The sequence below is a fragment of the Rhinolophus sinicus genome, linkage group LG05 (genome assembly GCF_036562045.2).
Source record: "Rhinolophus sinicus isolate RSC01 linkage group LG05, ASM3656204v1, whole genome shotgun sequence".
NCBI lineage: Eukaryota > Metazoa > Chordata > Mammalia > Chiroptera > Rhinolophidae > Rhinolophus > Rhinolophus sinicus.
Window position 1 is genome coordinate 63,894,927 of NC_133755.1, and position 27,327 is coordinate 63,922,253.

A 27,327-nucleotide genomic window follows, 5' to 3' on the forward strand; every position below is an offset into this window, starting at 1 on the left:
TAAAAATGGCACCATACTGTTTTATTTCAACTCTTAAACAATATAAAGAGGTGACAACTTTTGATGCTGAGTCATGCAGGGACTAACAAAGAAATGGATAAAATATTAACAACCAAAAAGACAATCATGTAGGTGTTTCACGTTTCACAGCAGAGCTTTGGCAGTACTGGCAAGTATTTCTGGTTGAGTGCTACCAACAGCAGGGGTGTGTGAATGAACGCCCTGATCACAGAAGCCCCCATTTCCTCCCTGACAGTTTACACTCTGAGTCACCACATCACACACCACACTGCTACACTCACCAGACTTGTAAACCTCATCTTAAAATGCCTAACTAGGTATTGTGCATGTTCACAACAAAAATTAAAAACCAAACTACAGAGTGGTAGAAACGTAAACCCTAATGTGTCCAGTAAGGCACCAGGGGATCACAGCTGGCTGGGCCCTTCACTTTACCAATTTAAAGAAAAGATCCGATTTACATTATTCAGCAAACTCAATATTCTGAAGCTTAACCAGCAGGCTCAAGTTAAAAGTTTAAAAGACAATTCCCTTCTCTTTTTCTTTTTTTTTTTTTTTTGGTAAATGTTTCATATAAAACATGAAATCAAGTTCTATTTTATATAAAAGACAACTGAGTAATTTTAATAGTAAAAATATATATGTTTATATTTCTCTTTTTTAAAAAAACAAGACATTTAGTAACAATACTTCAGAAGACTGGATTTAACTCCCCAACCCCCAATCCTGCCAGCTGCCCCCTGGCACAGATACATTAAGGCAAAGGCTCCTGGAGAGGCATGTCCACCTCGGCTGTGGGCCGGGGACTCGAGTTGAACACACTCCACTGTTGTAGGGTCAACAGAACGGCTTCTTCTCCTTTATGTTCACGGAGCCGTCCTGCATCCCGAAGTAGACTCTCTCAGCCATGTTGATAAACAGCCCTGTGTCCACCACACCTGCAGGACAAAGGATGGAAGGAAGCATTCAGTTCCAGCTTCCCAAGGCAAGAAAAGAAACAAGGATCACAGGGCCGGTAGGAGCACCTATCATTAGCAACACTGGACAAATGAAGAGAGATTATTTTTATTTCATTTCTCCCCTGCCATCTTGGCTTTCTTTCTATGCCCATATGTGCTAAACTTTTTCCTGCCTCAGGGCGTTTGCTCATGCTTCTACCATTGTCTGGACTAGTTGTCATCTTTGAGAGCTTCAAGGGGCGAGTTCTTTTCTGTCCTTCAGATAGCACATGCCAAGTCATCTTTTCAGAAAGGTGCTCCATGACTGCTCTAAGTAACCTGCACTCCCAGTTAGTCTCCATCACACTGTGAGCCATAGAAGTTTTGCCCACAGAGCCCAAGAAGATATTTATTTGCAATGTGTATACCCAACCAAGGACCCCCATCAAAATATATAAACAACGCTCTAAATCAGTAAGACAGACAACCTACTGGAAAAATGGGTAAAAGACTTAGAGGCCCTCCAAAAGAGGCTATCCAAAATGGTTAATAAACATAAAAAAATGGTGCTCAAACTAGTCAAAAGGAAATGCCAATTAAAACCACGAGACACCGCTCGCTACAGGCTCAGCAGAAAGAGGATAATGAACTCTGACGAGGATGAAAGGACACTCCTACACATTGACAATGGGAGTAAACTGGCAAAACCACTTTGGAAAATGCTTGTTAATACATCTTTTAACACCGAACATACTCATACCTAGTGACTCAGCAACTCTAAGTACATGAGCCACTGTTAGGCATACATATGGTTATCAAGAGGCATGTACAAGAATGTTCACAGCAGTACTTTTCCTAATAGCTAAAAACTGGAAACACCCAAATGCCCATCAAAAGTAGAACGGATATACAAGGTTTTTCCACATACATAAATAGGATGGAACACTATTCAGCAATGAGAATTAACTATAACTGCAAAGGAACATTTACTGAAAATATTTACATACACAGTTAACCCTTAAATAACTTGGGGGTTTAGGGCACTGACCTCCCTTGCAGTTGAAAATGGCGTGTAAGGACAACCGGCCCTCCACACATGCAGATTCCCAACCGTGGAGTTGACTCTTGAGCAACAGGTTTGAACTGCACAGGCCAATTGAAAAATCTGTGTATAAGTGGACCTGCGCAGTTCAAACCCCATGTTGTTCAAGGGTCAGCTGTATGCACACATACCACAATGAGATAACACTGTTCAACTATCAGAACAAAGCTTGATGGACTCTGTGCAGGGAAAGGAGCACCTGCACACATAGCTGGTAGATGGGTAACCTGGTGCCATCCATGCAGGGCTACTTAACACCATCGGGCAACATGAGATATTATCCTCTGATCTATGAACTCCCTTCTAGCAAAGGACTGCAAACAAACATCCGCTAGTGGAGAGCGCGTTAAATACATTATGTGATAGCCATAAAATGGAATGCCTTGCAGTTATCTTGAAAAGAAGAAAAAGGAAGCTCTTTTGTGACCCATTATGTACTAGTCTCCAAGACAGGAAAAACTAGAAGCAAAGTGTGTATGCAGGGTGCTGCCCCGCTTGTGTAAAAAGGGCTGGAGTCAGGGGAGAGTTGATCTGTTTACAAAAGACCAACTCAAGGACACTGAGCTGGTAACACTGGCTGCCTCCAGACAAAGTTGGCAGGTGGAAGGAAGACACTGCACTGTTAACTCTTATAATATTAAACTATGTAAATCCAAAAGGATAAATAAAATGAAAACTTCCAAAGATAGTCCCCAATACATAAACAACAAAAAAATCATTTGTTGACAATGAAAAACCATCTGGTAGAGGGAAAATGTGCTGAAACAGAGGTCCTTGGCACCAAACTGTGCCAACGTAACTGGAGCCTCCCAAAGAGAATCAAAGTGGCCACTCAAGACCCATCCTTTTCAAAAATTCTGTAAGAGGAGGTGACAGCTTCCAACCAATCCAATAGAAAGTCAAACCAGGTTCAGAAAAGGTTCCACAGAAAGAGCAACCTCTCCTCAGGTTACTGAGATGGAGGGAGTGACTGACCACCCACCCCCACTCCCCCAAACAGTGGAAAGGACAGAGGTGGCTCAATGTGAACATGGGGCAAAGAACCCCAACAGCTTTGACCCTTCTACAGAGTGTCTGCTCTGGGTGTAACCCAATGGGACACCCAAGAGAGTGCACCAATTTAGCTGTCCCAACTGTCCTCACATTCATGAATGTACATGGGACAATGGCAGGGTGACAGGGATATTCAGGGAAACTTGCCCTGATTCTGCTCCCTTGCTCTTGGTCCAGCAGCAAGTGTTATAATGGGCCAAATCGGGAGGAGAAAAAACACATCTCACCGATGACCCTGGTGGCACTCTACTAGATGATTTAATATCTAGCCTCTTTTTTTCATTTTCTTAACTTTAAGTTCTTAATAAAACTCTGAATTTCTCTAGGATGTAACTTGTAGTTATTGAGGTGGAGAACAAAGTATGGAACAAATTTTCTCATGAAGGATATCTCAATGTCTCAATAAGCTAAGGAAGGTCTCAGCAGGAGCAACAGAGCTACCTAGTGGGCACTGCAAGAAATCCACCTACAGAGGAAGAGTGCCGACCCTGGGCAGCTGTTTCCTTCCCCAGAGGCGTCTGTATTATCATTAATGCAAATCCCCTCATTTTATTAACAGTGTGCGACCCGTGTGTTCTCTTCCTCCTGCCTCCTTGGCTCTTCAGTTCTTCCACTAAAAGGTAACACTAAGTAAGAGAATAAACATAATTCAACTCATCGTTTTGATTTAAGAAATCTGGTAAAAGGGGCGGCCGGTTAGCTCAGTTGGTTAGAGCGTGGTGCTAATAACACCAAGGTTGCCGGTTTGATCCCCACATGGGCCACTGTGAGCTGCGCCCTCCTTAAAAACAAAAATAAATTAATTTAAAAAAAGAAAGAAATGTGGTAAAAGATTGTCAATGGAAGACTAAAACTGCAAACTAAAGCAAGGTTGGAAGAATTAGCGCTTTACCACCTGGCATATATTCATACCACTTTCATTCCCAAACAGCATGGATAACTTAGAATCTAGCATATTTAATCAGTGTTGAAGACAGTATCCTTTCTTCCTAGGGATATAGTCATTCAACAAATACTCTCTTGTGTGCTGGGCACCGTTTTAACTCATTTAATCCTCTCAACAATCCTATGAGGTAGGTACTAAAATTAGCCTTTTACAGAGGAAGAAACTGAGACACAGAATAGTAACTAACTGCAAAGGTCACACTGAGAGCAAGGCTGGCTTAGGATCCTTACTTATGCAGTCTGCTCCAGGGCCCACTTTTAGCCACTGCAATCTGCTACACTGACCTTACCTGCCCCATTAGCCAGTTCTGGCCCAAGAATAGTCCGTGTCATGGAATATTCCCACTTAGAATCTTAGCCTCTCACTAGCATAAAACTGATGCTTCACACCTCTCCCTCCTCCTTTTCATCCCCTTATGAGCCCTTAATACCTCCTCCGCCCACCCAGCCTTCCCCCAGCACCCCAGGGCGCTGGCACAAGCTGCATTAGAGGCGCGCCATGGCTCCAAATGTTCATGTCACACCACCTCTCTTCAACTTGGCTCCTGAAGAAGTAAGGACTAAAAGCTCAGGGTCTAGAGGCACCTTAGGGCTCCCGTCTTAGTGCTGCGGCCCTTGGGCAAATCCTCTACCCTTCCCTCAATCTGTGTCCTGTCTACAACTATGGAATCAAACTGGGGACTCAAAGGAGACATGTTTGAACAGGTAGTGCAGTATGCAGATAACACCCTGCTGAGGCACAGATGCAAAGCCACCTCTCTGCCACGGAGCTTCCCCCACACTCCCCCAAGGAAGAACTTCTGTGCCCTCTAGACTCCTGGTATTCCTCGAGCAGAATTTGGCACATTCCATCTTATTTGTGGGCAGGGTTTCCACACAGCCACACACAGCCTTCCCATGTTTACATCAACTCTCCGTGAGGACAGATTCCATTCTCTAGCTGGAGCACCTCCTGTGACACGTGGCACAGTATCTTGCCTGTGGTCTGGAGCTAATGCATGAGGGTGAACTGAGTTCTTTTTCCCTGCGGCCTAAGGAAGGGTCCTGAAAGGAAAGGCTCTATGCACAGGGTGAACGCCACCCACACTACCTGGGATCATTTTGATAGCTGTGTTTACTTCACTCCATTTGTGCACCCGGTCAAACTTCCAGTCCAGGATAAAATTCCCGTTATCTGTCACCACGGGACCCTAGAAGATAATTTTCCATATTTACCGCAGAAGTAGATACAGGTCGGTAGAGAGGGTCAGGATAGTGAAGGTGATAACTGAAGGCAAGTATCCTAATTAACTTGCTCTGCCAATACTCCCGCCTCCTGCTTTCTAGAAGGCAGGGCTGTGAAGCAGTGATGAGCAAGAGCTGTGGAGTTGGGATCTGAGTCCTGCTGCCACAGAAGTATTGACCTCAGAGGAGCCATTAACTTCTGTGAGCCTCAGATTCCTCAACTGCAAAAAGGGGATGGTAATAATACCCACACATACTTATCAGGCAGCTTATGTATAACCCATATGGGTAAGCATTTACCACAGCGAGTGCTCAGTGAGAGATCAACAACTCTTAGCTATCATTACACTGAAAATCTACAGCAGCAGAACAGGCTACCAACGTGGCCCAATATTCTCACCGCTTCACATTAAGTACCATAAATAATGTAAAATAAACCAATGGCCATTTCACCCATCAACAAAGTAGTCCCATCAGAAAGACAGGAAGCAGACAGAGATGGGTTCTGAGGTCAAACAGGAAGGGGGTAGTTTTAGTTAATAAAGGCAGAATTCCTCAACAGCTTTGGGCCTAGAAAGCATTTAGGACGCAAATTCCTGACAGAACACTGCAGTCAAAGGCAAGGAAACCAGGAGTCCCCTGCAGACTGGCGGAGAAGGGTTGGGAGCTCAGTTAGAGCCCCCTGAAGGCGGGATGCTGAGGCTGTGTGTGGAACAACCCCAGCTATGACAGAACTTCCAATCATCCCCCTGCGTCAGAGCTCTGCACAACCACGGGATTTGGACGGTGGTTATAAAAAGTCACAAAACACCAGGAAGAAAACACATCAAAATAAAAATGTATCCAGGAAGAGTTATTTTCTATTATTTCCCAAACTTTTTATATAGTTATAACTATAGTTAGTTTTTAGATCATTACTCTTTCTTATTTATTTATTTTTGGGTAAAAAAAATAAAAGTTCTGTATGACCCACTTTAGAAGCTGAAGAGAAACATTTGGATTAAGTGTCTGAAGTATATTTCTGGGGAGGGGTTCACATCCCCCAAGAAATTCTACTTCTTGCCAATTTAACCACAGAATGAGAAAAGAGGAGGAAAAAAGAAAATTATACCATGAAACCTGAAAAACTTTCTGCCGCAGGGGGTTTAGCAGACGTTGTGAGGGCGGCCCTGGCTTCAGGTACCAAGGTTAGGTCACCTGAGGAGCGGCAGGCCCCCGCGGGGCAGAGAGGAAGACTCACTCCCCCATTTGTACTGAGGATATGCACTGCATCAAGTGTCGTCTTACCTACACGAGTTTAAATATAGAAATAAAGCCAGAGCTCTAGAAAGAAATAAACCAATTTAAAAATAAATACATATAAGCCAACTGCCTGGTCTAGGCACAGAAGAGCTAACAGAAATGGAAAGAACAGCACGCTGAGAACCTATGGGCAGTAGAGAGCAGGTAGGATCCCCAATGTTGACATAACACTGAGGACCTGGAAGGCCCTCAGACACCTCCCCAGCCACTTACTGCCTTGTTGACGGCCATTCGAAGGTCAATCAGGCCCCCAAACTTCTGAGTCACGGCTCTGCTCACTGGGACATACGCCATGGGGATGACCTCGATGGGGATTCCCTTGTGCCAATGGTCCCCAAGGTTCTCTGAATCTTTCCTGGAAAGAGTCAAAAGAGATAATAAATGTATATACGCTCAATGGCACAGATAAACACCAAATTGAGGAACTACGTGGCAGAAAGGCAAAGGAAGCAAATGCGGATAAGTATACACAGGCTTTAAATGTACTGGCGATGTTTTACTATTTAAGAAAAAGGTACTTGAAGTAAATATGACAAAAATGTTAAAATTGGATATGACGAGCTTTGTGGGTAAACAGGTTTTTATCATTTATGTTCTTACTGTAGCTGTATTTCACAAGTAAATACATGTTTTTCTTTTTTAATGAACATGCTCAGCGCAAGAACCTTCTAGCAGCCTCCTGGAGGAGAATCTGAGAGCCTCTGGTCAGAGACTGTTCACAACAGAAGTCACACGCGACCCCAGAAGAAGCAGGCCGTGCTGAGTCACTGCCCATGGGCAGGGCTGCACAAGACACACAAGCTGTTCCCTCCTAATTCCAGTGGACACAAAACAGCAGCATCTACCTTCGGCACGAAAGCAGAACATAAACCCTCCGAGACACCGCCCTAAGTCCAAGCCATGAGTCTCAGAAAGTTAGATAGTCCCCCCACTTCTCTATTTCCTCCTCTATAAAATGGGGATGAGGCCTGGGGCCCATCTACCTCTTTGGTGGACCGTTCAGAACACTGAACACGCACTGTACCTGAAATCGGCAATCACAATGAAGCTGCTTGCATAGCCAGCCACAATCTTTTCCTGGGTCAGGCAGCCTCTGCAGATGAAAGAGAAGGAACACAGACAAACACTCCATTTGGGAACTAAGGGGCGAGACAAGAAACCCAAATCCACTCAATTCTGGCACTTAAAAAAAACCTTGATTTTTAATTCCTTAGGGACATACCAACCCCATCGTACTGTGCAATGAATTTAACTGCGGATTCTAAGGTTGAAGCCCTAACCCCTAATGTGACTGCATTTGGAGATGGGACCTCTAAGGAAGTACTTACGGTTAAATGAGGTCGTAAGGGTAGGGCCCTAGTCTAACAGGATTAAAGTGCTCATGACAAGGGACAGCAGAGAGCTCCCTTACTCTCTCTCTCCATCATGTGAGGACACAGTGAAAAAGCAGCCATCTGCAAGCACAGAGCCTCCAGAATGGGGAGAAATTTGTTGTTGAAGCCTCCCAGTCAATGGTATTTTGTGACGGCAGCCTGAGCTAAGACAAGCTGATTCTAGTGAGCGGACCATGGAAATACTAGCCTGTGTCTGGGAGAAACCTAGAAATAGGACAATGGTTCCCAGTGAGGCCAGGCAGACTGCAATCTAAGTTTGCACCTAAGATGCATCTGAGAGGAAGGCCTGTCTTTAGAGAAAAGTCATCTGCATGACAGGAATGGGAGGGTCTATAACTTGAGAAGGACAAGCTTTGAACAACCTGGGCTATCAGCTACTTGACAGGCAGGGTGATGAAGGAGAGAGGACACAATGAGCTTTTAAACAAATTCTGTGTCATTTCATAGGCTGCTTGATTGTCAGAACCTCCTTCAACTCTCCTTTCCCTATCCCCAAAATCAACACCCAATAAATGTTTTCTAAATGAATGAATACATCACTAATTGCTCACAGGGGTATGAGCAGCTTTAAAGCAAAGACCACACGCTGGTGCCCACAGACCGAATATTCTAGCCCCAATGTTTGGTTTAGGCTGCACTGTTTTAAAGCTTGAATCAGCAAAAGAATGCAGACACAGAGAACCCATTAAGATGAATAATTTCACTGAAGAGGCCCAGGTTCCTAGTCACCAGATTGCAACTAGTGACGAGAAATGCCAATTTGGCTCCACAGCCATAACTATCAACGTCCTAGTAGGACAAATTCAGGTATGTCTCTGTGGTAATTTGTTTATTCCATAATCCATTGTGCTCTGCTAAGGATTCCCCGGCAGACACTCTTTAGCGAGAAAGTCTCCGGACACTCACCCACCGCCCTTGATGAGATTGAGGTCAGCATCGACTTCATCAGCACCGTCGATGGCGAGGTCGATCTGCGTCGTCGGAGGGGGGAGGAAAGACGCAAACACGTCAGAGCCTTTGGCGCGGAGGCGCTGCGCAAAGCCGGAACACACAACAGCTCACCGAGCCTTGGCAGCCCTATTAGCCAGGCACGTTTACTCGCCTCTAACCAATCAAGAAACCGAAGCTCTGAGACGTTCACCTGTACCACTCGAGTCACCCGGAAACAAACGCGGGACCTGGGAACCACGCCGGGGTCCAGCTCTTACACTCCCTTTCTCACTGACGGCCTTCTCTGTGCACAAGCTGGAATTACTGAGATCATACAATCTCAATGTGGGTGACATCACCCCCAAGTACAGAAATGGATACACAGTATACCTGTGGTATTAAAATGTCATGGGGAGAAAGAGGGGAAGCAATAGAAAAAAAGGCTGAAAAACGCAGATTCTGAAGCCTCTATGCTCATGTGGCAAAAACAGGCAATTTTGAGCAGACAGAGAAGAACCCATTAAGAGTTATAAAGTTGACACACATTTGATGTGATCTGGAATTGGACATTGTCTGAGGCACCCCTGCTATGATCCCATGACAGTATCTGTCTGGGATTGCTCACTCTTATTATTAGGAAGCTCCACCGTCACCCCAAAAGGGGTCAAGTGACAAATCAGTTCATTCATCTTTCAAAATTCGAAATCATGGAAGCTATGTATTTCTCATCACTCCTGGTACTCTGTATGGACATGGGAGCTTCAAGTATGGATTTTTAAAATAGCAGTACTCAGGGTGCAAATTAAGTTCAAGCAGAAGCTGCTTGGCGTGGCTGGCGTGGGGGACCCTGGGTCCTCTTACACATCTGCCCTTTACCTGAAGTTGCAGCCTGGATTGCTCCTCCTCTGCCCTCCACTAACCCCATGGCCAGGCTTCGACTTGGCAACTCTCCAGTGCCTGGAAGATGGCAACCCTTCTTGTCAGGGTGGCAGGCCCACCTTCATCCCAAGCCACTCTCCTGATTCTGCCCACAGAATTCTCCTAAAGAGCCCTTCCCATGGTTCTTAGTAACCCCGCTCAGGCCCACGTGTACCATGACGACTAGGTTACTAGACCACCATCTAGCCCCAACCACCAGCCTGGTTTTGGAGCTGCTATAACCCCACCCCCCGCTTCCAGTCCAGCCTTGCCATCTCCCCTGTATCCCATGGCACCAACGCATTCCACTATCCAGTCATAATCACCGAGCCAGTCTAGGTACTGTCCACATATACCCATGTGCCTGCCTGGAACTGCTCCTGTGGTTCCCATCTACCCCTTTGGAATGTTCTCTCCTGCCCTTACCACCCAGCCTCCACAGCTCCGCTCCAACATGACCTCTTCCCACAAAACCCTTCCAAGTAGCGTCACTCTAGAGCTAGAAACACCCGATTCATACCGAGGCTCTGCCACTTACAAAAAGCCTTAGGCAAGTGGCTTGCCCTCTCTGTGCCTTTTTCACATCTGTAAAATGGGATAGCAATGGTACCCGCCCTAACACCACTGGAGATTAAGTAGTTTACCACAGGTACTGCTCTAAGCGCACCCCTGGGGTGCAGTAAGGGCTCAGCAAATGCTAGCTAGGAGCATGCGACTCACCCTCATCAACTTCAGTCTCCTCTGGATGCCCATGTGTTTAAGCATCTTTACCATAAAATTTCATATTAATCTGTCTTCAGATGTCCACAGCTGCCTCCGATGATTACTTCTTTTCTCTACTGGGTGGTAAACTCCAGGGGCTCACTCTCCTTCCTCTGTCCAAGAACCAATGGAGGCCCTGGGTACAGCCCTGGGCTCGTCCAATCCCCCTTCACTCAACTTGAGCCCTCATGGTTAAACCACAGGGAATGTACTGGAAACCAACCACCTCTCCACTTGTGACCTCAGCCAGGATTAATACTTAAGATCTCAGGAAGAAAGCTAATATGATTAACTAACCTTTCTCCTCGACTTGACAAGATATCCAGAGCCCGTGAACAACTGAAAGCCTTAAAAAAGGAGAAAGACAGAGCAGCCGGACTCTCTTACCTCTGGGTGTTGGTCCAGGTCACTGAGCGTTAAGCCGTACTTCAGGATGAGCTGACGGGCCTACGGAGGACAGGAGAAAGCACCCCTAATCATTTACCCTGAGCACTGGCAAGGACTTTCAGAATTCTCTTGGATTTAAGTGTCACACTGAGTCCTGACCAAGGCTCGCTCCCAAATCCCAACGTGCTCACCAAGCGGTAGGAGATCTAGGCCCTTGAAAGGTAAAAGGGAAGTTAAGTCATCCTGGGAGCCAGAAGGCGGCAAACAGCCCACAGTGAAGACTCAGTTCCCATGTTCAGCTAAGAGCTTCTCTCCAGGACTTGCTCTTTAAGATAATGCCACGGCCTCCTAAAGCTCCTGGTAATACAGTGTTTAAAAAAAAACTTCATAAAATGAGAACCAAATCTACCACTAGAAAAGTTTTTTAAAACAACGTAACAGTGTGAAAAAAGACTGAGGAAGATCACTATGAATTGTTACGGAGTGATTTCCAAGCTATACTATGGAGTAAAAATAAGTAGAACATATACTGTGTTTCCCAGAAAATAAGACCTGGTCTTATATTAAGTTTTGCTCCTAAAGACGCTTTGGGGCTTACTTTCTGTGGATGTCTTATTAAAAATCAGGCTAGGGCTTATTTTCCGATTAGGTCTTATTTTCGGGGAAACATGGTTTACACTCAGAAAAGTATATATACAGGAGGATTTGGGGAACAGCTAAGTGAGGAGCTTGGCAAATTGAGAACACCAGACTGGGAAAGATTTAGGGTGTTTGTGGAAAAAGTCAGCACCACTGCCTTTATAGACATGCCTGCCACGTGGCTGACCATAGGTGAGAGCAGGGGTTACGACCACCACCTGGCCCTGAGCAGGGTTCAGAGATGGAATTAAAAAATGAACCTTCACCACCCAAGTGCATATGACGAGGATTTATGTTTGTCTCTTTGTTTACCAGATGCAGAGGAACCAAAGGATGGAAACTTTTCTCAAAGGCATGTCTTGCAAATGTCTTCTGCTTACAGTGAAAAGCTCCTGAGATTAAGAATGAGAAGGTCTGGGTTCTAATCTTAAGTGAAGATTGTGACCCCTGAGGCAAGTTTTCTCATCTATAGAGATGGGGATGGATGACATGACCAAAGTCAATCTTCAAATCCCAAATCCTAAACCACTAAGAATAAAATACAAAGACTTTGGAATCTGTATTATATGGTCTTTACTTGGATCCTGATTCAAACAAACTGTAAAAAATATTTTAAAGGGTAAGACAAGAGGGGAAAATTGAACCCTACATTTTTACTTGATGCTGTTAAAGATTATTGTTACATTTTTCAGTATTGTTGAGATGTTTACAAGTTTCCTATTTTTCAGAGAGACATAATAAACTATATACAATGAAATTGTATGACTGGGCTTTGTTTCAAAATAACCAAGGTAGAGGCGAATAGGGTGCAGATGAAACAAAACTGGCCGTGAATTGTGAATTAACAATTGTTCAAACTGGGTGACAGGTACGTGGAAGTTCATTACATTGTTCTTTATCCTTTTTGAAGTTTGAAATTTTCCACAATAAAGGGATTATTTCGAAGTGCCAATATTTCTCCAAAAGTGGTACTGGAGAAACCACCCTAATTCCGGAACTTGAGGCTATAAAAACATTGGGAAGAGCTGGAAGGCAGCCTCCGAGATGACCCCAATGATCCCCTCCTCTCGGTATTCATGCCTTTGGGAAACCCCTACCCACAATGTCCCAGGGCTGGTCTGTTGTGACCAATGGCACACAGCAGGGGAGATGGCACAACACTTCAAGTTACATGGAATGCCCCGGGGGTAGGGGTGAAGGGTATGGCACGCTCCAGCATCCTTCCCTCTCTTACCACACACTCTGGGGGAAACCAGCTGCTTTGTCCTGAAGACACTGAGACAGGCCTGGGCACAGGCCCTCTACCTGTGAGGAACTGAGGTCCGCAAACACACACATGACTGAGCTGGAAAGCAGGTCCTTCGGCCACGCTGAGTCTTGAAATGACTGCAGCCCCGACCAACAGCTTAACGGCAACCTCAGGAGAGACCCAATGCCAGAACTACCCAACGAAAGCATTCCAGATTCCTGACTCTTGGAAATGATGAAATAATAAATGTTTGTTGTTTGAAACTTGTTCCACAGCAACAAATATCTAATATAGATGGTGTTAGAAAAATAGTAAGAACTGCACATAGTTTAGTATGATATCCTACCATGCAAATAAAACTGTGTGATGTACTATGATTTCCTATTAATTTTATATACTTTAGAAACAGTACTAAACTATTGGAATATATTACATGAAAAGTGGATGTCAGGAAACTGTTCTATCATGATTCCTATGGAAAAAGTCCTATATAAATATACCATTTAAATTGAACACTTCTTAAGCTCCAAGCACCACTTGACAATGCTGTTTAGTGGGGGTGTCCCACTGGCTATCCAGGCTGTGATCAGAGGATGAGAGCACATTTTCATACTCCTGGTACCCCACAGAGCCCCTACACACCCAGTGAAGTCATACTCACAAATGGCATGAGTCCACCCTTCCTGTTAGGGCTTGAACTGTGTTTCCCTAAAAAGTGTAGAAGTTCTAACCCCCAGGACCTTAGCGTGACCTTATTTGGAGATAGTCTTCAGAGAGATAATCAAGTTAAAATGAAATCATCAGAGTGAGCCCTAATCCAATGACTGGCGCCCTTGTAAAGGGAAATGTGGACACAGCCGCACACAGGAGAGGGCCATGTGAACACGAAGGCAGAAAGCAGAGTGATGCGCCTACAAGCCAAGCAACCTGAGACTGCCAGCAAACCACCGGAAACTGGGCGGGTGGCACAGAACACATTCTCCCTCACAGCCTCCAAAGGAACCAATCCTGCCAAGTCCTTGAGCTCGGACTACTAGCCTCCAGAACTGGGAGACAATAAACGTCACCACTCAGCATGTGGTTCCGTGTTTGGGCAGCCCCAGGAAACTAACACACTGAATTCAACACGACAGCCCTACGGGGACATCCACCCATCACTGGCTCAGTGGGCAAGAACGGGGCCTCGAGAGCTCAACTGGGATCAGCATCTACTGGACACCAGACACTCCAAGCTCACAAGCTGGGGCTCCCCTGAGGGTGTAGAGCAAACACCCCTTCCGCTCTCCAAAGGAAGTGCAGGGAGCAGAAAGGCTAATGATTAGCTTGTGCTTGTGACAAAGACAGGAAGTGACGCCTTCTCACTGCACTCCCACAGCTGGCGCCCCCAAATGCCCCCTGTGATTAAGGATGGTGGCATGTGTCGGGCTGGCAGTCCTTCTGTTTTTCATAAATTTTACAATAAAATTTGAAAACATTTTTCCCTTCTACCACCTGAAGGCCAGTGGGAACAACAAACAACTCTCTGGGGCTTAGACCAGATCTGACCTTCAATTTTTTTTCCCCTCTTCCCCAAGCCTAACTTTAAAATGAAAATCTATACCAATCCTTTAAATCCCTATAAGTTTACTTGTTTAAAACACAGGGCACGAAATAGTTTGATTTCCTTTCAATTATTCAGGAGATTGAATCTGGCTAAACTTAACACAAAATAAGTTTGGGTTTGAGGGGGGAAGAAAACAAACACAAAAAAGTAACTGAACAAGTGAATGTTTAAAAGCCTTGTGAACTGTGGACTCTTCCACCTAATTAACTGGAATCAGCCAGTACTTTCCCGTCTGGGGACACTGTAGTTAATTACCACCGTAAACCTTAGGTGGTTAACAAAGATAATGCTATCTTAAAAACAGAAGGGTCAAATTTCCAAATACAAATAGCAATATGAACACCTGTATTTAGCTCAGCTCCTTCCCCAAACCGCTCTAAAAACGGAACAAAGGAATTCTTCTTAAAGGCATAAACCAGAAAAAGGAGAAAACAGCAACCAACTTTTAAAAGCTGGACCACTAATGCACAATGGTAAATGCAGAAATAAAAGAGCCTAAGCCAGTATTGAGAAAAGCCAAGAAGCAAACAGAAAAACAGCAGAGAACTTCCCAAAAGGTTCAGGACTCAAAGGCATTGTGCACTTCAGGAAGCCGGCATGACGGTGGGGGTAAAAAAGGGAAGGCTGGTTGAAAGGCTATTTAAGAACTTGTTATACCTCCATGTCCTTCTCTGCTACTCCCAAAGCGGAGAATAAACATGGGCTGGGCTGCCAGGCACAGCTGAAGACAGGGAATACTCCAAAAGTAAGCTTTCGCTGTGTAGCAGCTACTCAAAAACTCAGGAGCTTAAAAGAGCAAATATTTATTAATTCTCATGATTTCCCTGGACTGACTGGAAGTTTCTGGTCTGGGCTGGGTGGTGTAGAATGGCCTCACTCACATGCCTGGGCCCACTCAGCCACTCACCGGGCTTGTTCACAGGGTGGCAGAATGGTTTCAGCAGTGAGAGCGGCCAAGCCCCAGTGCAGAAGCACTTTTTAAGCCTCTGCTGGAATACCATTTAGTCACACTCCATTGACAAACAAGTCAACAGTCACAGTCAGAGAGATTCTGCAAAATGCTGTGGCCACTTCTTTTTCATTTACCACGAGTACTACACTGAAAACGGGAATTAAGAGCAAGTTTATATCCAGAACAACGACAGATGTCTTCTAGCCTTCTTACCTACTTGGCTCCCAGGACAGGGCAGCCACGCATAGCCTCCCAAGAGGGAACTGGGCAGTCTTCTCTGGGAAATCTGACCAGCCCAAGGAAAGACAAACGATCTGACATCAGGAGTTCAGGAGTACCTCGAGATAAGGGCTTGGCAAATAAGCTTTGAGCAAAGACCACCCTCACCCTGAGAGCTCGTTTCCATTCAGCTTCTTAGCCCACCCATCTTCAAAATGAGCAGACAGCTAAGGAATGCCAGAATAAGCAGGAATATAATTTTAAAAAGACCGAAGTAATCTAACAATATTTTGACTGTGCTGGTTGCTACATGACCATGTTTGTCAAAACTCAGAATTATATACTAAAAAGGGTAAGTTTTACTGTATGTAAATTATACCTCCAACAAAGTATAAAAAACTTAGAGGAAACAGATATATAAGGAGGAGAAATCTTAAAAAAAAAAATTATCATTGACATCCTCAGGGAGCTAAGATATGAATTTGAAAAAATTGAACCCATAAGGACAAAAAAACAAACAAAAAACCCAAAATTTTCAGAGAACAAAAAAAAGTTCCTGTTTGAAATTAAACATATGAGAGCAAAGGACGCTCAGTAGAAGGGTTAGAAAAAGACAAAGCTGAAAAGACAGAAGGACAAAACAGTCCACAAGCACCAAGCACACAAGGGTCTTAGAAAGAAAGACCAGAGAAAACAGAGGAAAGAAAATCAAAAGAATTAGTATGAAAAAAAATCCCCATAATTGAAGAGTGCGAGTTTGCAGAATGAAAGTGTGCAGCTCAGAGGACAAAACAAAGCCACACCAAGACACACATGGTGAAATTTCAGAAGGCTGGAGACAAAGAAAAGATAATACAAGGGTATCAGGTTTCAGAGGGAATAAAAAAATAGGTTTCATAGAGGATCAAGAATCAGAACAGCTTTAAGATCCTCGACTACAGACTGAAAAACCAGAAAACAACAGAGAAATGCCTTCAAAATTCCAAGAAATTATTTAACATAGAATTCTCTACTGAATCAAGTAACTGACTTCAAGAAGAGGCTGGAATAAAGACATTTTCAGACACCCAAAGTGTCAACAAATTGGCAGCCCCTGCACTTGAGCTACCTAGAGTATGTGCTTTACCAAAACTGAAGAAAACAAAAGCGTGTGGGGGAGGAGTGAGGAGGAACCGGACCAAGAATCAGGCCGATCCAACACAGGAGGAAGAGAAGGGCGTTTCCTGGCTGCGAAGGGAGACCCCAGACAACAGCCGAGAGTGCAGCTCCTGCAGCACGTCCAACCCCAACCACCCAGAGAGACCTGGCCGAGAAGCTGAAATTGAGGGAGTGGAATACCCACCGCGTCGGGAGGGGGTGAGATTGTCCCATCCAGGTAAGAGTTTGGAGTTGAATTAGTAAAGAGTACAGACAACCAAGCAAATGGAAAAACAAAGGCAACATTTACTTAACTTCTGGGAAAAGAAAACAATGAGCAGGTACGGAGGAGTAATCGCAGCACACTACACAGTTCAGCTGTAGTTTGGATGGTCACAATTCTGCAAACACTGAGTACAGCCTCACCAAAATGTAACACTACTGGAAGACTGGGAGAGAAGGGTGTGTGAGAACCGTGAGACCAAGGAGCTCAAAGATAACCAAACGCTATCTTGCATTCATCCATTCAGGGCAGAATTATTACCTAACGTTGAAAAAAAATTAAATACCAAGAAAAGTATGTCATTTTGAGGTACTCCGGATCAGCTAAAGGAGTTTAAAAGTATGTCCATCTAAAGAGCAAGAAATGGTGGTGGTCTTGGGTGGGGGCTAAGTGGAGTGTTGCTTTTTTGTTTTGTTTTGTTTAATAAAAAGACTTGAATTATTTGATTTTTCAATCCATGTGTATGTATAGTCATGTGTCATTTAAATATTCTGAGACATGTGTTAGGAGATTTCATCGCTGTAGCACATCAGAGAGAGCACTTACCCAAACCTAGATGGTATTGCTACTACTGCAATTGTATGTGCTATGCTTTCATAAAACTAAAAGCACCACAAACATGTGAGTAATGCATTGTGCTGACGTTACGATGGCTACAATCTCACTAGGCGACAGGAATTTTTCAGCTCTATTATCATCTTATGTGACCACTGTCGTATACGCGGCCCGTCATTATGTGGCATATGACTGTATAGCTTTAATTAAAAATAGACACAAATATAAAATAATTTATTAAATAAGAAACAAAAATACTAGATGATCAGGTCACTTGGAAAAATGAGACACTTTGCTTTTCAAAAGACCAAGAAAACCCACACAACCATAGAAAACCCAGATTTTAAAAGCATCGCCTCAGGACAGCAGGACTTCCAAGGCAAAGAGGCAAGGTACAACCACTCATTTTCTGGCCGGAAGTAGGAATTATGGTATTGTTTTCAGTCCCCTGGGTGCCCTGGGTGCCCACCGACCTTGCTGGGGGTCCCCAAGAGATTTCACGTCAAGGAAACTCTGGCAGCATGCGCTACTTAACTTCCTGTCTACCTGGAATCCCTCCTCCGCGCCCTACTCTGACAGGCTCAGAAGAAACCTGTCAGGCCCGTGACGGCTCCCCCTTCACCACAGCTGCCTGCAGGCTGCCAGTGCCCAGCCTCCAGGACTGGAAGTTTCCTAACAGCTCGCGGCCCAAAAGTAAGTCCACAGAGTTACAGCAGCCCCAACTACCCGCGATTCCAACCGTTCCCTGGTTCACAGCACCACCGCTCACACACACACCCTTCTCCACAATGGCCACGCGACGGACAGGAGGGCTCTCTCTAGGCATCTCTCTTCCTTCCCTTCCCGAAGTCCACTCTTCACTTATGTTTCCCTGTATTTAACTGGCTCCACGGCTTTCCTCCACCAGCCCTACTATTTTATGGTTTGTACTGGCATTACTAACACATCACTCAATGCCCTTTACCTCAATGTTTTCATCTATAAATGGAAATAATGTTGCTTGAGGATAAAGACCATGTGGGCATTCATCTCTACATACCCCATCGTGCCTAATGCAAGATACACTGAAATATTCACGAGTGGCTAAATGAATGACCACGCATAAATGCAAACCCACACTTCTGAGGAGCAATCCTCAGTAAATAAACCATTCTCCTGCTCCTGGCTCGCTCCTGGCTCTCTCGCCTAGAATAACCTGGTACACAACCCAGAGCCGCACGCCTCCATGTCCTCAAGGACCCAGAAGATTCAGCAGCAACTGCCAAGACACAGAAAGGAAAGCAGGACATACCTGGAAGGAAGTGGGAATACAGACGAGTTTCAGATTCTCTTCTTTCACTTTTTCAGCTGTGGAGATAAAAGCTGTGTTTGGTGGATTTTCACTGTCCTCACTTTATTTTTCTTGTTACGTACACATTTGGTCAAATCCAACAGAAAAGGAAAGGTCTACCTGCCACTGACAGCTGCCTGTCATTTTGTGTCCCCACCCTTGGTGAAAAGTTGGTGAACACATGTCACACATCACAAGACAGCCACACCAGCAAGCCTGAGGAAGTAACTACAGAAAGAACGACGTCGGTGTTTGCTGTCATGATGTGCCTGGCAATATTCAAAGAGCTTTGTGCATATGAACTCCTTTAATCCTAACAACACAAAAGTGAGTTACAATTATTATCCCCATTTTACAGATGAGGAAACTGAGCCACAGAGAGGGAAGGTAACTGGGTAGTTATACGTCTAACAAGTGGCAGGCCTGGAATATGATCCCAGGCAGTCTAGCTTCACAGTCTTGACTACTTACCTATGTTGCCATTTACAGGGAAAAGCCAGAACTCAACTTTTACATTTAGCAAAAATATATAATCATTTGTAGACCACAGAGTGTTGTTAAAGAGGGTTTATTGATTCATTTTTGATTGGTATCTTTTGGGGAAACTTGATTTTTAAAAAAGTCTTAAGGAAAACACTGTCTCGTTAAAGTTTTAAGTCTTTTTAATCACTGGGTATACCTCTTGTGAGGTTTACATGCCACTACTATGAAATCCACAGTGATTCCTGTGCCTTAAAATCCTGCACACACTCAGCACTGAGGCAGAAAGGTGTGCAACACTAAAGCCCCTGCTGGGCTAATGAGAAGGCTTCCAGAAGCCATCACACCAGCAGCACAACCACTCCTTACAGACAAAGCGTTGCTGGACTTTGTCTCGCAAGCAATACCCCCTGGCAACTATTAGAGGTCAGCACTCAGGCAAGCCTCTCCCCCAGGCTTTGTTCTTACAAACAAGAGCAGGGCAGTGAAACCTGTTGAGCAGCCACAGAGGCTAATTCCTGAGCCTTTCGGAAGCACAGACACCCTATGGTGACCAGCCATTAACACATTCACTCCAGGGTCAAGCCTGTACTGACCTTGATTCATTTGCCTGAGATTGGTGGGAACCTACAGGCTTCAGAGGGCCTGCCTCAGTGTCCCTGCAAACGAACATCCATACACAGACACACACGCACACACGACCACTGATGACGATTAGCTCCCCAAACAGCCCCTTCCCAGCTCCACTGCTGGAGCCAAGCAGGGCAGGTGCCACACCTGTGCCCCACTTCCTCCACCTTCGACCTCCCCGCCCCCATCACCCCACACAAAACATGCAGCAGACAGCCCAAGAACATACCGATCTGCTGCACAGCGTGGACAATTGTAGAACCACTTCCAATCCCCAGCACTTGGTTATTCTGCCAAAAAGGGGGGAGGGGGAAGAGAAAAGAAAACTTATTAATACCATATTTTATTCCCTCTTCAGCCCACTTCCTAGAGCTATAAAATTATTATCAACATTAATTTATCAACTTGGGTGCAAGGCAGGGACTGGGCGCACTTTACAGAAACATGAGCACTGAACGTCAGAGCTGTACTTGACTACAGCACCAGCGGCAATTTATCAGCACAGCCCTCCTCTCATCTCTGACACAGACATCGCCATTTCCTCCTGCTAAAAAGATAAAGTGAGATGTATCAAAAATGTTACGAGTTTATCTGAGTAAAGATTGATTCAAATTGGACAGCATCCAATCTAGCAGATAGAAAGGGGCTCCAAGGAACTGTACAAAATGAGACTTTTATAGCCAGGAGGGAACAGAAACAAGGAAGTCAACTAGACAAAAAAAAAAAAAAAAAGCAGGTCAGTTATTACAGGTTACTTTCCCTCACGGGACGGCAGGGTCCATCAGGCAGATGACCTGACTAGTACTGATCAGGGGATTCCTGAGTGACTGGTTTAAGATTCCATTTCTGGGCGATTCAAAACTGTAATTAAGTCAAGTCTGGGTTTGGTGACATGGGGCTTAGCATAAGTGACTATCTGGGGCCTGTTGTCTAATATTTAATACTCGCTACATCCTATCAGACAAAGGCTTGGCTCGCTTACAACAAACAGCAAGTTAATCAGCCTCCCAAAAATGGCCTGCACATGAGCACTGAAAGGTCCCCAACCAACCCCTGGGCGCCCCCCTCCCCCTCAGAAAGGAAAGGCTCTGAGAAAAACAATAGAGCGTAGGTGTGCCCAAGAACAGAAAGCAGAGGCTTCTGGCTTCAGTGCTTTTTCACAAATGCTTAACATCTAGATGGCAGGGGACTGCCCATGGCACCTTCATGTTGGTGTGACCACAGGCAACCTAACCTAGGAGGGACATATCAAGCCCACTATCTAGAGCTCCCCCAAGGTCAGCAGATGAGAGGCAGGTCTGAAGTAACCTCAAAATAGCAAATTACATCAGCACCTGTCTAGTTATACCAACGAGTCCCCATTTCGCATAAGCCTGCCTCAGAGACTAAGGGAAGAGGGCAAAGGCTAGTTAGGACATGAGAAAAAGTCTTCACCTGCAACAGAACATACGGATCTACAGCACTTCTGAGCACAGAGGACAAGAAACAGGCATCGCGCTACTGAGCCTGCCTATTAGGAAAGGGGGCAAGTACCTACGAGGAAGCCAGGAGCAGAGTAGGGGCCCAGCCGAGGGCAGTTAGACCACAAACAGCACAAGGTCCGGGTGCGAGCACTCAGGAACTAACGTGGAGCTGTTACTAAGCAACTTCCTGGGAGCGCTCTGCTGCCAGGCTACGGCCAAACAGCTCAACACCAAAGCAGCAGCTACCATTTACTCAGCACCTTCCAAGAAGATTTATAAATGTTAATAGAAGTCAAATTTCACAGTCACCCCTTGTGACTTCAAGACCCATCATCCCCACTTCAGAGATGAACTTGACACTGTAAGGAAAACGTGGAGACTTAGAAATGAGCAAGAGACGTGACTGATGCCCATTCCATGGGATGCTGGAGTCCACAGGTACTGTATTACCTGGTCCTACAGGTGTGTGCCTTTGCCTTGGGCCACTTTACAACTCTGTAGAGACAGACTCGAGCCTGCAGAAAACTACTAACCAAATAATTCTTGTCCACAGAAATGTAAATGAATTGTATGTTGTGAGCTCCAGCTGATTATTACCCTATAGATTTTGGACATCTATTTTCACATTTTTTGGACTGCATATAAATTTATGGTTCTTTGATTTTTCCTGTGAACAGGCTATAACATCTTTTCCAGTTCCTTCTTTAATTTAATGAGTTAAATAAAGTCTTTGATATGTGTTTACATAGGTATGTGTCATGATTTTACTTTTTTTAAATCACCTTTTAACAATATCAATTATCCCTCTACACAGCCTCACTTTGAATAAGCAACTTCACTCAGGAAATTCAATTTGCTGAAACATCATTTCATTTCAAATGTCTCAAGAGTTGTAGCAACTGATTATGAACTCATTTGGCAAGGGAAGTCCATAGTGAAACTTTCTATGTAGGAGGAAAAAAAAGTTCTGGAGGCCCCTCAGGACAAACTGAGGGCTACAGCCAACACCCCTCACTCCCCACACAAGGCCAGAGGAATACCCAAGGCTAGCCCCTGCCCACCCCTCCTCAAAATGAGACAGCATCACAAACTAGAAAAGACTAGAAAGAAGGACCAACAGGTAGATGGAGTCACCTTGAAAAAAAAATTCAAATGCTAATGTCCCTGCCCAGTTGGGCCTCTCCTACCTGCAGGGGCTTCGCCCCAGGCTCTGTATGCCTGACCTGATGGAAATCACTTACCAGCTCATCATTCCCAAGTCACCAAACACACCACGGGGCCTTACAACAGAGCTTGTGCTCGGTCAGGACTCCACCTGTGATGATACCGTCAGGAAGGCAATGCATCGGCACTTAGCTCCCTGGGAAACCTCTCAACAGCAAGGTCTTCAAGACCAGTAAATGGTACTTCACAACAAAAAACACGCAAAATAGCTGAATATCAGAAAATGCAAATCTTCAAGTAACGAGAAAATAAGGATCCTGACTTATCAATGCCTAGGTAGGCTGACCTCACCTGACGCGGGGAGCTCTAGCGATACATAAACTTAACTGTCAGATTCCTCATTACCACGTTCAGCCATGCACTCATGTCACCCAGCAGGCAGGTGACACACAGATGAACGAGAGTGAGTCAGACAAGCTCTGTGCAAAGCACCTCCCTTGGCTTTTGTTGGAGCCCAAGAATCGCAGGGAACTGCCAGGCCCAAAGCTCTTCAACCATGTGATTTATTCCTGGAATTAAATGACTGGCCCGGGAATCAGCATCCTAGCGAAAGCCAAACAGAGGTGGCCAAAGGCTGACTATGAGGTGGCCCAACAGCAGAAGGCTGCCAAGCTGGCTGTGGGGGCAGAGGAGGCCCTCCTAATGGGCAATACTAAACCACATGTCACATGTGTCATATGTGCAACATCAGAACTTCACTCACCTCGTCCAGTGGGGTAACCTTGGAAATACTTCAAGTGGTTACCACACTTGAACCTCAATGGGCTAAGGAACTGGACCTACACCCCAGGGCTCCAACCCAATAATCCCAGAACCTCCATATTTGCATCCACATTGCACCCAATTCATTGAACATTTACTAGGTGGGCCCTACTTTGACCAACACTGAATGAAGTGAAAGTTAAACTATTCTCCAGGAGCTTACCCTTGGGAGGCTGGGAGAGACACACACAGAGATGATTAGAACCTAAGACACCTGCACAAGGGGCTGAAGAGGTATAAAATGCTGCAGAATTGAAGAGAATTTGTCCTCCCCTTATGAGGCTAAGGAAAACTGAAAGGAAGAAATAGCCTTTAAACCAAACCCTGAAGGACATACATAAGTTTAACAGGTAAAGGCAGAGGACAAGAAAGAGCATTCTAGGTGGAGGGTTGTGATGTTAAAACACGCACTATATGCCAGTAGCCTGACTTTTCCGAATTTCTGGTACAAGGCGGAGAAGGGAGCACAAAAGGAAACAAGACTGTGGGCTTAGGGACAGGAACCAGAGCCTCTTATCCGCATGTCCTCTCCACAGGGCTTAGTACCGAGCTTGCAAGAGATGCTCCAAGTGTGTGTGTTATGCAGAGTTTAGGATGAGGCCACCAGAGGGCCACTGTGACAAGAACAGGAGAGCATCAGAAGATGATAATGCACCACCTGGGAGGGCGACAGAGGGGACAAGATAAAAGCAACTACTCTCCTCTGGCCCTGGGAACAGCCTAAACTGGGAAAGTTGGTAGGTCAAAGGGAGGGGTCAGCTCTAAGAACATTCCAAAGACGGAGCAACAGGACCCAGCATATAACCTACCTCTATACACTTACACAAGTGAGTAAACAATTTCAAGTCACAAAGTGCTAGAGGAAAACATGGCCTTAGACGGGGCAAAGGATACCCCTTGGAGAGGGCAGCTAAATAAGCCTTGACAATTAAGTACATGAATATGCTCAATAAATGTGTGGGTTTGAATTAGTCATCCTGCTTACAAAGTATCGGACCTGACTCTCCTCCCACTCTTACCTTTGGCCACATTTTTGGCAACCACACCAATGGCCTGACACTGCTAGGCACTCACTAAATACCTGGCCAACATACTATATGAATAAATCAATGCTAACGAGTAATAAACACAAACTTCAAATAGTGCTGGCATCTCAGGAAAGAAGTTTGGTAGGGAAAGTGGGTGCAACTGAGATTGGGGTGAGGTGCCCCAAAAGGCCAATAGAGATCTCCTCGGGATCACCTGGTAACTTCATGGAATAATGTGGCTGCAATCCAGTGTTTTGAGGCTCTAGCCTGTGGTGGGGGGCTTGCAGATTTTTATTTAACCAAACACATAATTATAAAACAAAAGTTAAGGATACATGTGACACCAAATATTAATGTAACTAGGTATAGGGATGGAGTCCCAGAGAGTTTCCAGGCTCTCGACCTCACATGGAAAGATGCTGGCTCCGATGGCCATCAGCTATAACCAGTTAGCCACTGGCCACTAATATAATTGCTGTGGCTAGGCTAGGGGACTGGTTAGTTGGCAAACGGACTGCGGATTGCGGATGACACGGTTAGCAAGCATGGTTAGCAAGTGTGGACTGTGGCTAGCAAGTGGGGTTATTAGCAAGCATGGATGGCGGGTTGTGGATCGTGTGGATCCTACCTCCTGTGTCTCGACCAGCCGCCAGCGAGACTATAGTGGTATGACTCCCCTATCTATGACTCTGTGGGGGCTGGGAGCAGGAGCTGAGACCCTGCATGACACTAGGTTAATAGGAAAACTAAGATATGAGGTTTTTCTAATTGTATCGATTTCATTTACCTGTCCATTCACTGTATCCAGGCACTTTGAAATTTTGAGTGTCATGCAGGGTCTCTGGTCCCGCTCCCCGCACAAGGACGCAGGATATGGTGAGGCCAAAAAGAAACACCCACGGAGCCATAGATAGGGGAGTCATACCACTATATTCTCGCTGGCGGCTGGGTTGGAACCACAGGAAGCAGGACCCACACGATCCGCAATCTGCCATACACTTCTCTGCCAACCAACCCACCCCTCGCTAACTGCAATCCGCGCTTGTTAGGTCAGCCACGGTAGTTATATCAGTGGCCAACTAGTCACAGCTGATGGCCATCTAATAACCCAGCCAGCACCTTTCCACATAAGGCCGAGAGCCGGGAAACTGCTCTCTGGGACTCTGTCCCCAGATTCAGTTTACTATCCCAATCTTGCAGTTGAGGCACTGAATCCCAAAAGTAGATCTGGATTACACATTTTACGTTATCTCTGTGAATTCCCACAGAAAGTCTTATTGCTAAGCAGACTTGGAACAAGCCAGAACAGGGCGGCCGTGCAAATGGTGGAAGGGCACTGTAACAGGAGTCACACTCCGGATTTAATAGGGTCTTTGGCCAGTCCTTCCTACAGAACATGCTGAAACAGTTTACCACATGGGCCCCTCACACTTAACCAGGCTGCTTGGGGAGCAAACATCATCTATCTATGCAAAATAACTTTGCAAGCTAATGCATTATCAACTGTAAAAAACAAACTATCATGACAGAAAAGAGACTCTGATATAATTTTCTAAGAAGTAGAAAAGACAAAAAGCCAGTAAAGCCAAAGAAACTCCACCTAAGGGCAGAGATACTCTACTTGGCTCCCACACTGCTCTAATTAAGATAATTAAGTTGACTGGCAACAGCAAACCCACTCAGGTAAAAAGACTCCACTAACAAACAGCATCACACCCACCGCTTAACAAACAAGTGGGGCCACGACCACACCGAGTAACAGCTAAACAAGTCCGCACCTAAACCCTAAAGAACAGCATCCTCCAGACTTCAGGTATCCACCCGACCCGTCGAAGGGAGGTTTAAAGCTGCAGTCTTTCCCCTTCGCTCCGGTGAGCACACTCTGAGGTTTTAGCGCAAGCTAAAACGGCCTTGGAGTGAAATTTCAAAGCAATTTTCAGACAGCTCTCCACCGGCTTCCCAGGAAAGTGAAGACAAGACCTCTCAGCCGCCCCAGAAGGCGTCGGTTTCCATTTGTTGATAAGGAAACCTCAGGGCAAGTCCCTTCCATTCCCACTCAGCATCAGACAACACCAGGCTCCACTGTGCAAACTATTATCCGGCCAGACAAGGAGTCTTTAGAAAGCTTAACTTAGGGGACTCGCCTCCAATCGATCCCGCATCTAACTGGCCTTTAAGGAGCCGGAAACAAGGGGGTCTAACCCGGGAAAAGTGCGCACTCTCTCCCCTGTCACGCAGCCCACGCCCTTCCAGGAACCGGGCAAACGCCGGCAGTGGCCGGAGCGCGCAACACGAACCCATCACGCCGAGCACAGGCGCCCCACGCCCCTGAACTGCTCACCCTCACGTGGTTCTTCACTGCTAAGTGGCCCGCCAGCTTCTTGGCCTCCTCGGCCTTGGACATCGTGGAGGGGTCCAGGAACACGCTGTTGGCTTTCCCGCTGCTGGTGTTTGTTCGGCCAGCACCGCCGCTAGTCCCGGACTGGGCGCACCCAGGCAGCTGCACGTGGGAGCCTGGGACGCCCCAACTGTTCCCGCCTCTACCAGAGGCCGCGCCCCCGGCCCGCCCGGGCAGTGGGGCCAGGACCCGCCCGTAGAGGGTGCTGAAGGGCCCAGGACGCTGCATCCCGACGCCTGACTCCAGCCTCTGCCACAGTCCCGCCCCCGGGTCTTCCGGAAGTCTAATCGTTTTTGCACAAGACCTTCGCAGGCGCGGGCCTTGCTGGGAAATGTAGTTCTGTGGCCTCGGTAACCTGAAGCTGCGCCCCTGTCTGGACTACCAGCCCCACAATGCTCT

At 45.8% G+C, this 27,327-nt stretch overlaps 1 protein-coding gene across 2 annotated transcripts; it reads right to left on the minus strand.

The window, feature by feature from the left end:
* On the minus strand, window positions 1-27,204 carry RPIA (ribose 5-phosphate isomerase A). 2 transcript variants are annotated; one of them, XM_019757041.2, is made up of 9 exons: window positions 26,872-27,204; window positions 20,283-20,343; window positions 18,905-18,960; window positions 10,977-11,036; window positions 8,886-8,950; window positions 7,610-7,678; window positions 6,799-6,940; window positions 5,150-5,249; window positions 1-959 (listed from the first exon to the last, which is right to left on the minus strand). In XM_019757041.2, the coding sequence occupies exons 1-9, from the start codon at window positions 27,154-27,156 to the stop codon at window positions 859-861; spliced, it is 939 nt and encodes a 312-aa protein (XP_019612600.2). In that variant the 5' UTR covers window positions 27,157-27,204; the 3' UTR covers window positions 1-858. The 2 variants fall into 2 exon arrangements, with proteins under 2 accessions (XP_019612600.2, XP_019612601.2); XM_019757042.2 differs by lacking the exon at window positions 5,150-5,249.
* Between the last annotated feature and the right edge of the window lie 123 nt (window positions 27,205-27,327).